The sequence below is a fragment of the Homalodisca vitripennis genome, unplaced genomic scaffold, assembly GCF_021130785.1.
Source record: "Homalodisca vitripennis isolate AUS2020 unplaced genomic scaffold, UT_GWSS_2.1 ScUCBcl_2915;HRSCAF=8073, whole genome shotgun sequence".
Classification (NCBI taxonomy): Eukaryota; Metazoa; Arthropoda; class Insecta; order Hemiptera; family Cicadellidae; genus Homalodisca; species Homalodisca vitripennis.
The window spans coordinates 1-14,198 of record NW_025779023.1 but is presented as its reverse complement, the minus strand read 5'-3'; the positions used below and the strand labels follow the sequence as shown (position 1 = coordinate 14,198).

The 14,198-nt window shown below is 34.8% G+C and overlaps 1 protein-coding gene and 1 pseudogene across 1 annotated transcript; one reads left to right on the top strand and one right to left on the bottom strand.

The window, feature by feature from the left end:
• LOC124372319 overlaps window positions 1–13,310 on the bottom strand; it is a 50,143-nt pseudogene extending 36,833 nt beyond the window's left edge.
• LOC124372318 (probable cytochrome P450 6a18) lies at window positions 13,199–13,865 on the top strand (the record flags this gene model as incomplete). Its single annotated transcript, XM_046830700.1, has 1 exon — window positions 13,199–13,865. A coding segment is annotated over exon 1 (412 nt), but the record flags the coding sequence as incomplete, so codon positions are not given.
• Between the last annotated feature and the right edge of the window lie 333 nt (window positions 13,866–14,198).

Here is a 14,198-nt window from a genome sequence, read left to right as displayed (position 1 = left end):
ATTTGTTCCTGCTCACTGTGAACCCATTGTCTTCAAGTCTTTGACACACTAGTCTAAGTCTATGCATGTGTTCCTCATTGTTTTTACCTGTTACTAGAATGTCATCTAAAAATACAGTTACCCCCGGGATACCTTGTAATGTTCGTTCTATTATTCTCTGGAATATTCCCGGTGCTGAACTGATACCAAAACATAGGCGATTGTAAAGCATACAATCCTTTGTGTGTGCTAATTGTACAATACGTTTGACTATCTACATCTAGTTTAAGCTGCTGATAAGCTGAAGATAAATCTATTTTAGAGAATTTTTCTCCGTTTTGTAGGCTGGCAAATATTTCTTCAATTTTCGGTAACGGGTGTCGGTCTACCTCCAAGAAAGGATTTACAGTTATTTTATAATCCCCACAAATTCTTATTTTCCCATTAGCCTTAATAATTGGTACAATGGGAGTCCCCCATTCACTGGTATCTACTGGTGAAATAACGTTCTCTTGTTCTAGTCTAGTCAGCTCGGCTTCTACTTTTTCTTTAAGTGTAAAAGGTAACGTCCTAGGTTTAAAGTATTTTGGTACTACATTTTCTTTTAACTTTAATTTAACTGGTGCACCCTTGAAACATCCCAACTTATCCGTAAATACATTTGGAAACTCATTGTACAGTAATTCTACTTGTTTGTTGTTGTTGACAACAGACGGATTGACAGATGTTTGTTTGTTTACCTCTACAGGTGTGTTGTGGCTTCCACTGACAGGCGTGCATGCGTCTGCCGCGCTGCCGCCTGCAGTTGGCACAACCCCCACCATGCTCGTGCGATCAGCTGACTGTACATTGTTTTACATTACTAGGCACTCTAACTGTTAAATCTAATGCTTGCATCCAATCACGCCCTAACAAGGGATTAGCCCCATTAGCTACGATGTATAAAGCTAATTGTTTCTCTTTACCTTTATGTTGTACATTGACCATAACCTTACCTAAAGGCCTGATCTTTTCATGTGTATATGAACTTAATACTAAGCTAGTTGGATACATGTTTATATTTCCTAACTTAGTCTTACAATCTTTTTCTGACATAACTGAAACACAAGCTCCACTATCGACTTCAAATACAATTTTCCTTACTTTCCACTAATAACTGTACCGTTATTGGCTCAATTTTATTAATCTTAGTTTCTATTTCTTTAACCGTAAATAGATTGGAAATGTCATGCACATCGTCATTGTCTTTATGTTTCCCGTGATTATCTGAACCGGACTCTGCTGATTCTTTACTTTCCTCTACATAGTGCTGCCTACCTTTATAAACATATTGCTTTTTATTGCTGTAAAACTGTTTCCCTTTAGCTGAAGGCTCCTTAGACCTATTTGTAAAAAACATTTGGTTTGTTCTCATTAGGTTTGTTAACATAATTTTTCGATCTACAAACTCTTTCAAGGTGTCCCTTCTTTTTACAATGATTACACGTGTACTCACGAAACCGACATTGCGATGCTGTGTGTGATCCTCGCTTGCCGCAACAATAGCAGGTGATGTCTCCCAGCGCCTTCCCGCCGTCCGATGACCGTCTCGCTGCGATGCTCGCCGCCTGTGTCCTTTTCGGTATCGACCCGCTGCTCTGCATCCGGTGAATACGTCCTCCTGCAGTTGTCATCTGGGCCGCCCCCTTCTCAGCAAATTCCATTGCAGTAGCTAGTTGCACGGCTTTTTCATAAGTGAGGTTCTCCTCCCCGAGAAGTCTTTTCTGTATCTGTTGGTCTCGCAGACCCGCGACTAATCTGTCCCTTAAGTAGTCTGGCAATTTATCACCAAATTCACAATACTTAGATAACTGTTTTAAAATGCACAATATAATCGCTAACCGTTTCATGATCCAATTGATTCCGCCTACTAAATTTAAATCTTTCCGTGATAAAAGAAGGCTTGGGATGCAGATGATTCGCTATAGTGTCCACAATTTCCTTGTACGACTTGTCAGACGGTTTGTCTGGTGTAATTAAGTCTTTCAGTAACGTATAGGTCCTTACAACCCATAACTGTCAACAAAGTGCTTAGTTTCTTTGAATTATCGATATCATTACAATCAATAAAAAACTCAAATCTCTCTATATAAGACTGCCACGATTCTTCCGCACTATCAAAATAACCCAGAGACCCGATAGTTGCCATTTTGTTTTCTTGTACACTCCGTAATAACTGTTTAAAATGTCCCCGGTAAAAATAATCGTCTAACGGCATTAATTGCAACGATTAAAATCAGCTTGTGCGCTGCTTACACCAAGAATAGTTTATATCGATCGGCGTACCTTACTACTCCCGACCGTTGGAATGTCCGGAATGTCCTTGCACATTCGCGGTTATTTGCACGTGTTCATTACGATAGTTGCCCTTCCGCACTATATCACTGTAATTCACTGTTTCAATGTCCCGAATGTCCCTGCACATTCGTTGTTATTTGCACGTGTTCATTACGCTTGTTGCCCTTCCGCACTAAATCACTGTAATTCACTGTTGCAGTTGTTTTCCTCGTCGCCACTGTAAGCGACGTTCCACTGTTGCAGTTGTTTTCCTCGTCGCCACTGTAATGTATGCGGGTCGACAACTGTACTCTCTATGGGTCGGGAAGAATAATTAAACTACACATTTAGAGTAACATTGCTCTAGGAAGACCGCTCGTAAAGGAACGGACGGGACGCGGAGGTTACATGACGGTGTCTGGTGGTGGACTCCGGGTGGACTGCTGGCTGGCCAGCTTGGACCGTTGGTTGTAGGGTAGTGGCGTGATGTGACGTCACAGGAGAGCAGCCTATGAGCATTCTTTATTCTTTTAGACCACATCGTATGTTACATCGCCTGACAATACATACTGCCAACATCACTGGTGCAGACATTAAATATCACTATGGATACCTACCAACTTAGTATTTCTCACACTAAATACACTACAAGTTATTGGTCGTCAAAGGGGCAACGACACGCCATGTGTAACAGAGATTTTATCTTGATTAAAGGATCCTTTATCTTTATTGAATCATTACTCCAGTACTATGATTAACCAATAAAAGTGTAGTAGCCACTATATCACAAAAGGTAAGATGATGTAGTCATCGACATAAGGCAACAGCTTCGAAACTTAACATAATTTTACTTAGACTGGTGTATCCCTGTTGTTAGGTAACAGATTTGTGCTTAATTAAATCAAGTTTAATCCCTATTCAGGGCTCAACAGGACACAAATTATAATTTAACTGGTAAGGCTCTCTGTCTGCATGAGAATTAGATCAGATGAAGGTTTCAAATCTAGTATATCTTCAACATTTCCAGAATGGCTTGTGTATGGAACATGGTGGCATTTCCACAAAATATGTAGATATAAGGCAGCTATGGTGGGTAGGGTTGATTCAATGTTAATGTTGAGTTTAGCTCCAGTTCACCTTCCCATAAGTGCAAACATCTGGAATCTGACGCTGTCACAGACTTAACTCCCAGAATCTGGAGTCATGTTCATCTGAAGGAATCCAAAACATGTTCATAACAAAGAAGCTCAAATTGAACCCTCTACATCGTTTCGACATCAAAACACGTAGACTACAAATGCAATCTATGTGAAAAAATGCAGCTGTACATCTGATGAGACACCTTTTGCATCAGATTCAGGGAGTCAAGCCTGTGACAGCTTCAGATTCCAGACGCTGCATTAAGTGGAAGATGAACTGGAGCTTATCCCAAATTCGCACATGTAGATAGTTACACAAAACTACAGTGATATTAACCTGAGAAGGTGCTCCAGCCGAGACATAGAAGGTCGATGGTGTGGTGGGAACAGAATTCGGTGTTTCTTGATCAGTTGCAGAGAATAGTCAAGGAATATGTTGAACGAGTTTGCCAACCATTCTTCCTAGAACAAAATAAATTTTAAAGTAGCCTGGGACTGGTAGAGAGAGTGGGCGAGTTGGCACCGACCCCCCTATATCCCCGAACTAACACCTATGTCTAGGACTCTTTTGTAGGTTACAATATGTAATTTAACACTGGAAAATGGATTTCAAATTCCAATAGTTCAGATAGTATTACATAAACACAAACATAACATAAAATAAATCAAATACACAGATAATATAGATAAACGTATTGAAACTTGTTGTTGAAAATGGAGCTTGTATTGGCTACTTGTTTACTTATTTACATCCAAACACATAAACCAATATTTAAGACTTTTATTTTTGAGTAATGTGTCTGACGATGATAGCCTTGATATCGAAAGGCCTCACAAAAATAAAAGTCTTAAATATTGGTTTGTGTTTGAATTTAAATAAGTATTTAAACTTGTTTGTGTACTCTTACTCAAACAATATATAATGATTCTTTTTCAGATATTTCCACATAGTTTTGAAGTCGATTTGCAAGTCACTTTATACTTTTCAAGGCAGACCCAATACAGCCTATTTTGATAAATATGCAACTCATGAATTGTGAAATGTGCATTATCTGAAATAAAAATAGAATTTGTTACTTTGAAAAGAGCAAGCCACATAAGATAACAGAAAACTTTACTGATAATTCAGTATATATTTCAAGAAAACTGCTAGATTAGATAAAAACCTGTTATTGAGATAACATTATTATTATACTGGGTAGCATCTCTTCAAGTCAATGTTTGTTGTTTACATCTCTGAAAATAAGTGGTAAGTAACATTTTAATGTGAACATCCATAGAGTGTTATATATAGTTTTATAAATAGTTATATTGTATTATTTAAAAAATTTGACAATAACACGTATAATTACAGGGAGTCTATAAAATTCTACTATCAAATATATACCAAATCAAATAACTTCAAACACTTATACAGATGCTTGACATTAGCAAAAAGACTTTTAAAAACTAATGAGCGTATAAACTTAAATACTGTATAGAACTTCACCAGATGTTTTGTTAGGTCAAAAAGATACAAATTCCAAATAAAATACATTTTTTATCTATGTTGTAAAAGATCTAACGGTTTTTTATGTCTTATTTAGACTTATTTGCAATAAATAGAAAGAAAGAATTTATTGTAGGGCTTTTGTTGATTACTAATGAAAGGGAGATTGGAAAACAGATACCGGTAACTACATCAACTCACAATCAAATATTTAGATATCAGTATTTCCAAAATATTGTACTTATATTGACTTTTTCAGTTGTTTTATGTAATAAACTAAATACCTTTATTTTATTACAGTTGGTGCAATGGTAATGTTATTAAAGTATAAATGTTGAGATAAGTTCACGTTTCTCTTAGTGCAGCATTTAGAATCTGATACTGTCACAGACTTAACTCCTGGAATCGGGAGTCATGTTCGTCTGCAGAGATCCAAAAAATGTCAGTGATGCAGATGCTCAAAACAAACTCTTTGCATTTTTTTAACATCAGAGACACCTAGACTAAAAAAATATATTGTTATCTAGGTTGAAAGGTATTGTTATTGTCCCATCAGCACAATTGCACAATTGAGTGCACTACAATGTTTTAGACACAATCACAAAGCACGGTAAAGCAATTGAGTACTGGATCTAAACTTAACATTCACATTGAAAATACCCTAACCATTACAACATTAGGTATTAGCGTTTAAAATTTTGCAATTTTTTCATGTATTACTATATTTTATTATTTATAATCAGGAAGGCAAGGGCAAATTTGCATTGTACAAGAACATAACCTAGTGTTTCATGAAATCAATAGAGCCATGTACAAAAGAAGGAAATCACTAGTTTTCATGGGGGTTGTAATAAGAAGATATCAAAGAGGTTACAAATATCAATTGATACAATTTTTTTAGGTAATACTTTAGCTTCACACAAACTGTCCAGTCGAGTTAAGAAGAATAAATATTGTTGACATACAATTAGATAAAAGACTGAAAATAACTCAAAATGATAGCATAGACTATAAAGTAATTCCAAGAACGTAGCAAGGAAAACATTTCAAGGGGGTCTACACAACTGATATTTTCCAGTAGTGGACAGAGAGTAAGACCCCATTTTGATCCTGAAAAAGTTCTTGACCCCATTTTTTTTGTTCAGAACGATCTTTCAGCAGTACATGTATTATTTGAATAATAATAATCGTTTACCCCTTGGTCGCCCTTGCTGGCTACATCTTTGAATAATTAATTTTTTTACTAAAGAATTAAGATATAAATTTAAAGAATGTGGTAAAGAACAATACACCACATTGGTCATTTAGATGGCTGGTGTAGCAGGTGTTTAGTGGCAAGTGTTCTTAAAAAATGCATTAAAAAGTGATAAATGTTTTTTTGAAATGTGTTTAAGTGAGTAAAATACAAACATTTATCATGCTGTGACAAACCTTAATCATAGATTTGTTTTTTTATCTACTTTTTAACAGTTAAAATTTAAAGTGAAAAAAGTACTCCACAGTTGTTGCATATTGAGCACATTTTTTGAGCTATTCTTGGATTGAAGGTATATTTCACTCACACACGTTTTAACTGAACTCTTTTTCATTAAATTATTATAAAGTTTTTCTTTAATAGTCACAATAGTAGCAGTAGAGACTGATGTTTTGGGGAAACAAAGTGTACTATTTTAGAGCATATTGAAAAGTGGACTTTGAATATTACTGCGCGTCTGGTGTTGGGATTAAACCTGTATCTGCACAGCTGGTTTGACATTGGACTGAGTCTCATTGATAGACCAATGTAAACAGTACTACACCTTGCTACTGCTTGCAGCTGATAAGATTATATCATGAATTCCACATAACAATTTATTGGGAAAACTTAATAATATGATAGTAAATAGTGGTATTATAAAGTAATGGTATTTATTACTGAATTAAATATATTGAATGATCAATAGTAGTAAACAATAAATAAAACCAAATAAAAATATAATAATTAAACTGAACTGAATAATTTCAATCAATTAATAAATTATTTAATTAATTGAAAATGGTCAAAACAATTAAAGCAGTTCCTGAAATAGGGGAATAATGTGTTTGCCTCTGTTCGAGGACACCCTCTTGGCCTGCTGTGGTGACTGACATTGAAACCAAAAAATAAAACTAAATATTTTCATGTAATTTTTTATGGAACTAACGAAACTTCCAAATGTAGGCAGTCTAATATATACCCATATAAAGAATTTAAAAGTAAATTTTGGAAATCCCAGGGAAAAAAATGAGAGGTTCAACTTGGCATTAGAAGAAATGGAAAATGCTATTAAAGTAAGTGAGAAGTCCTACTCCTAAAAGGGCCTCCAAGCTTAAAGTTAATTGTAAAACCCCCAACTTCTTTTACAAAATGTTTGCAAACAGCAGATTTAACTAATTTAACCATCAGTGTTGCAGACACCTCAAACAAAACATCAACTCCCAAAATAAATGATAACAGCTCCATAACTGTTGAAAACCCTCTACATATAGATTACTCAATTGATCTAACAGGCGTCTCTATGGCAGAAATGGCAAACCAAAATACAGACGACAAGCCTTCATTCTAGCTCGACCCCTAAAAGCCTCATATCTGAGGACGGTACCCTTCCTCTGGAAACAAAAGATCTGTACTCTGCATCACTTGGGAACAAAAATACATCGGACAAAGCTAGCTCTCCAAATCCAGAGATCGAAATGAAAGAAAACATACCAATATCACTTATAGAAGCAAAATGGGTCACTGATGATACAGTAGATGCCTACTTCAACATTTTGAATAATAACATTGTACAAGGAGATGTTCATTTTCTCAACCCAGTAATTACACTGGCTGTAAAAATATTTGATGACTATGACAGTCTTATCAAACCTCTGCAGCTGCATAATAAAAAATTTATTTTTTTCCCAGTTAATGACTCATCTGAAATCCAAAACATTGGAGGCTCTGGATCCCACTTGGAGCTTATTATTATGGGATAAAGTGGGTAGCCAATTTTTACCCATTTTGACTCTAAAGGTGATTATAACTTACTACATGCAGAGAAGATTGCTTTTAAAATTAATACATATTTTAAACATGTCTAAAAAAAGTTTCAGTAGCAAGTATTCAGACTCCAAAACAAACCAATAACGATGATTGCGGTATCCATATGCTCTTGACAACTGATATTATTATTTCAGAACTGTCTGAGGGGTGCATTTCTTTGTCACCAGGCCTCTTTGAAGAAATTCTTCTACCTCTATCAGAAGCTGATATTATAAACAAAGAGGGCACAGCTTGCATTCTTGGTCCATAAACATCAGTATCTAAATTTCAGTACAAATACACTAAAGCAGCTGATATTTTACATCAAGACGAATAAGGACAGAAGAAAATACCTCGAAACAAAACACTAAATATTAACAAGACAAATTTGCAAAAACCCTCGTGAAAACAAAAATTCCACCAAAAAGAAGCTGTCCAGTTTAGGAAATGAATATGGGAGGGAAACTGAGACTCTCATTGTACTCAGATAGTCAGGGTAGAGGACTGGCACAGAAAATTGAAGTGGATTAATCCAAAACAACCTTAAAGTAGTAGGCTCAGTTATGCCAAATGGCCTGCCTCCTCCAAGTAGCTGAGACTGCTTCACATACTAAGGATGATGTCATCTTTGTGATGGGAGGAACTAATGACACTCTATGTAAGGACTTTCGTCCAATTTACTCAACCTTGGAACAAGAACTGGTTCAGTTAAGCAAAAAGACACCTGTACTTTTAACGACAATCCCAGCGAGGTGTGATCTACATGTTACTGATAGTTACCATAATCATATTCTCAAAGCTAACAACTATATAAGAGAGTTAGTTAGTCGTCTTGACTCCGTTCACCTTATTGATCTGGATCTAGTACTCAAACGTTTCCACTTTACACACCACGGGTTTGCATTTGAACAACAGGGGAAAAACTAAATTGGCGTTATTCAATTTCAGACACTATAAGTTCAATCTTTCAGCAGGATAAAGAGAAGAGAATGGATACAACCTTACCAATTAATTTAGTTGAAAGTAATATGTTTGATGTCATAGAAGAATTTAAAAACTCTGCTGACACGGCTTTCTCTCACTGTATTTCAAGCTGACGTTAAAATGACTCAGGGCGTGGCAGTGGTTTTCAGAGAAAAATTTAATAGACCACAACCTAATGACTTTATTAATAATCATCTGACATGTCAAAAAACTGAAGGAGCAACTATTTATGGTCTTGTGACGAAAACTAGACATTACCAAAAGCCTAATTTGATTGACTATGATGCAAGCTTTGGAACAGTTTCTACAGGATTTCAAATTAAAAAAAAAAATTTAAACAGCTTATTTGCTCTCCAATGGGCTGTGTAACGGATAATGTTCCAATACAATATTTTGCTAAAAAACTTGTAGATTTTCAACATCGCACTGGAGCAATTATCAAAGTTGTATCTTTTGATGAAAGGATCTGGAGAATTACAAAACGGTATGTCTCATCTTGAGTTTATCAAAAAGTTTAAAACAGTCAATCTCTCTGCAATACCATCAACTACAGAAGTCAGCAGACAGCCGTGTTTGAAGACTCCGTACCGAGAGCAAACACCTTTGACCATGACCCACTCTGCAGCTCAGCCGCCTTTCACACATTCAGCATTTCAAAATGAAAGTGAAAATTGTAGTGCGGTTGAAAATATAGGTTTCTAAAGTGTCTAGTGCTGTGCTTGTTGAGATCGGTAAGGGTGTCGTTCAAGATATTTTAAACACAACTGTAAATAGTACTAATATAAGTCAAATTAATTTATCTCTGTCACCTGATAGATCAGGACAATGTATTTAGCCTACCTGTATGTTACAGCACTGCCATGCACAATACAAAAATCAATCAGCCTTAATATAATCTTCTTAAATATTCAAGGTTTAAAGAATAAGGTTTTCTGTTTTGGAGAGTTTCTTGCTTGATTTAAATATTTCAGTGGTTTGCTTAACAGAACACTGGATGTCAAAAGAATGAAATTATTAGTTTCTTATCCCACTGGGTTTTTCTTGTGCTGCAGATTTTTTGTAGATCAAAACAAATAAGAGGAGGGAACCTGTATATTTGTTAGTGATAGACTAAAGCCTAGGGAATGTGATGTAACAAGGTTTTTGTGACGAACTAAATTTTGAGGCAGCAGCTGCAATACTAGATGATTGTAAAACTGTTGTAGTTTCAGTATATCACTCTCCCAATGGCAATCCACAGGAATTTTTGCTAGTAATGGAGAAATTTTTAAATTTTATTATGAACTGGAAATTTTACACTATTATAATTGGGGGTGATTTTAATAGTAAGTTTGATATTACAAAACATACCAAAACTGCAAATGAATTTTTAAAACATTTTTAAGACAGTTCAACTTTTTCCCCTTGAATAAAAATGCAACCAGGGTAAAAATTTGCCTAGATAATGTTTTTATCTTTAATCACAATTTATATGTCTCCTCTGTAACTACCTTATCGTTTCCTTACTCAGATCATGATGGGATACTTGTTAATGCATGTCAAAAAAGACGGATTTGTTGACTCAAGGGGTACCTCTCAACATATAAATAGTATTCAAAGCATGGTACTACCTAAAAAGAATATTAAACCTCTCTCTTTACTTCTGGAGTCTTATGATTGGCCGTCCTTGTTAAGTGGAATATACTAAGCAAAGTTCTGCAACACTATTTATTAAAATTTTTGATGTTATACTGAATAGTATTAATCATTACAAAGTTGTTTAAAAGGGTGAATAGAAAAAGAACAGAGCATAAAAACAAATACAAACAGGATTGGTATACAACTGAATTAGCTATCATGAAGGAAAGGCTACTGTTCTTGGACAGATTAAGAAAATGTAACAGGGATAATATACATCTAAATATGGGGTTTTATGAGTTGAAGTGTAAATACAGGTGTTCTATAAATGAGGCAAAACATGCTAAAAATGTTGAGTACATTCAAAATAGTAAAAATAAATGTAAAGCTGCCTGGGATGTAATTAAATATAATACAGCAAACAGCAAACAAAATATTTGTAATATTGAGCCTGATGTGTTTAATGATTTTTTTTTCTCGAATCTGTAAAAGAAATTAAAAATAAGGTTGTTAATTCCAGTTTTACATTTGTTGAACTTATGGAATCAATCTCTAATGATAGCTTAGTACATTTTAAATGGAAAATTGTTACTTCAAATGATGTTTTGGATGCTGTCAGGGGAATGAGCAATTCTGATAGTCCAAGACATTATATAGTATGTCTAACAATTTGTTAAAAAGTATTATTGGTAGTGTGGCTGAACCTCTGGCAGTGTCTATTAATCATCTGCTTCATGACGGTATTTTCCCTGAGCAACTCAAGATTTCACGAGTATGTCCAATTTTTAAAAGGGGGTCCTAAGGACCAACCTCAAAGCTACCGGCCCAATTTCTGTAATTCCTGTATTGGGTAAGCTAATTGAATCATTGGTTTGTAAGCAAATTACTACTTTCTGGGAAAGTAATAACCTTCTGGAACCTTCACAATTTGGGTTTAGAAAGGATAAATCAACTTTTAAATGCTCTAGATCAATTAGTTAGACAAATTCACTCAGCTTTCGAGAGCAAGGGCTTTGCTCGGGCTACTTTTTGTGACTTGAGCAGGGCCTTTGATTGTGTTGATAGTAAAATTCTTATATCTAAACTAAAACATTACGGATTTTCTGGGGCCTAATCTAAATTTTTTTGAATCATATATTAACAATCGCAAGCAACTGGTCTTTTAATAATGGTAAGTGGTCTAAAGAAGCCCTCGTGGAGTGGGGAGTTCCACAGGGCTCCGTCCTAGGTCCCCCACTCTTTTTAATCTATATAAATGATTTACCATTATCTCTTAACTCGAAAACCATATTATATGCAGATGATACTACACTTTTTAATGTCAGTCAAAGTGTACATGATCTGGAGCTGTTGGCAAAATGATACATTAAAAAATGCATCAAAACTGGTTTCATGCTAATGGGTTTTTTGCTAAATAAAGACAAAACAACAAAAATGTTGTTTACTCTTAGGCATATTGCTGGGTCATTGGACGAAAGCTATTCAGACTCAGTTAAATTCTTGGGTATCAACCTTGATAGAAATTTGACATGGGCAACACATATTGATTATCTAAATAAAAGACTCTCACGAGTCCATTTATCTTCTGAGTAGACTGAATGATATTGTACCACTAAATTCTATAAGAGCCGCTTTCCAATCTGTTTTTAGATATGGATTAGTCCTATATGGTAATTGCAACCAGAATTTCCGAAATACTAGTATTACAAAAAAGGCAATTAGGGCTCTAAAAAAGTGTGATACCAGAGAGCATTGCAAACCCCATTTCATAAAATTTTCGTTTTCAGACGGTTCTAAATTTGTATATATATGACTCGGTGGTTTACATCCATAAAAATCCAAATTTGTTAAATTTTAAACATAAAATTCATGACCACAACACGCGTAATCGAAACAATGCTGAAATTGGACATTTTCGATTAAGCAAAACCCTCACCAGTCATGTTGTAGTATCTTTGAAAATTTATAACTTTCTGGAGAAAAAATATTGCTCATATCCCTTTGATATCTTTAAGAATAAGTTATATTCCTGGTTGTTGGAGAAATCCGTTTTACAGTCTAGATGAATTCTTCAACACCAAAAGTATTGATTTTTAATGTGTTTGTTACTGTTACTGACAATTTGTACTGTCATTTTTGTGATTTTTTTATTTATTTTATTTAATTTACTTGTAAGACTTTATTGACTATTGTATTGACTTGGTTAACAATAAGCAATATACTATGACTTTGTCAATGATGTAATACATTTTCATGACAAATAAAATTATTATTATTATTATTATTATTATTATTATATTACAAATTCTTAATACAACTATACACATTTCTTAATACAAACTACTTCTGTATAACTATATATTTTCTTTGCAGATAATGGGATTAGTTTTGGAAGATCCAATTTTGGAAATAGTTTCTGGTGTACTGCTCTTGTTCTGCATCTTGCTATTGGTAACATCACGACAAGCTACGATTACTGGAAACAAAAGAGGAGTCCCATTCATCAAACCTGAATTTCCTTTTGGTTCTATAAAGGATGTGATACTTGCAAAAAATGTTGCTGGCAAAGTCCACGAAAAATTCTACAAACAGTTTCCAAATGAGCGCTTTTATGGCATAATGGAGTTTCCTAAACACCTACACTGGTATTGAGGGACCCAGACTTGATCAAGGTGGTCATGGTAAAAGACTTCCAGTATTTCACAGACAGAGGGACAGTGATTGGCAACCGCACAGAATACATTATGAAGCATTTAGTAAATTTAGTCGGGCAAGAATGGAAAGATATGAGGGCGAAACTAACACCAACTTTCACCTCAGGCAAAATCAAACTCATGTTTGCCTTGATGGAGAAATGTAGTGAACAGTTGCAAGTTCTGCTCATGGATGAAATTAAAACAAGGAAAAATAGTGGACGTGAAGAATGTTCTTTCCAAATTCACAATGGATGTTATTGCCTCTTGTGCCTTTGGAGTGGACACAAACGCTCTAACGAAGGAAGGTGAGACCTTCTTTGGAGTCGTTAAGGGTCCTGCGTTTAAATCGATGAAATTCAAGATCGTTCGAATTTTATCTCTGGCTTTTCCTTCCCTGATTGATTTTCTTCGTCTCAACAAGGTTCGACCTGAGTTGAGGGATTTCTTGACCAACATGGTTCGCGATTCTGTGGAGTATAGACGAAAGAACAATATCAAGAGGAATGATTTCGTAGATCTCCTAATGAATATCAAGTACACAAAAGGTAGTTGGGAAGAAAATGGAGATGTGAATTCTAAATCCGATGACAAAATCTCTGGTGGTGAGTTTCTGTTTATATACATTATGTACTAGTTCAAAAAATAGTGTAATCTCTACAGTGGGAAGCACACAGGCAACAAGAAGCCTTTAGACAATTTTTAGATGTAGAACATATATATTGCCTCTAATGCATTGCAATTTATAAATTATTTTATATAGAATAATAATTTCTATAGTTAAAATTCATTGATAGAATGACTTCAAATATGCAGTAAAAATAAATCCATTTTACAGAACTCAAGTAGTTTTTATATTTGCGTTTCTAGAGTTTTTACATTTTTGATGATTGTCCCAATGACTGAAATGATTAGTATAATTTTAGAACTTTGAATGG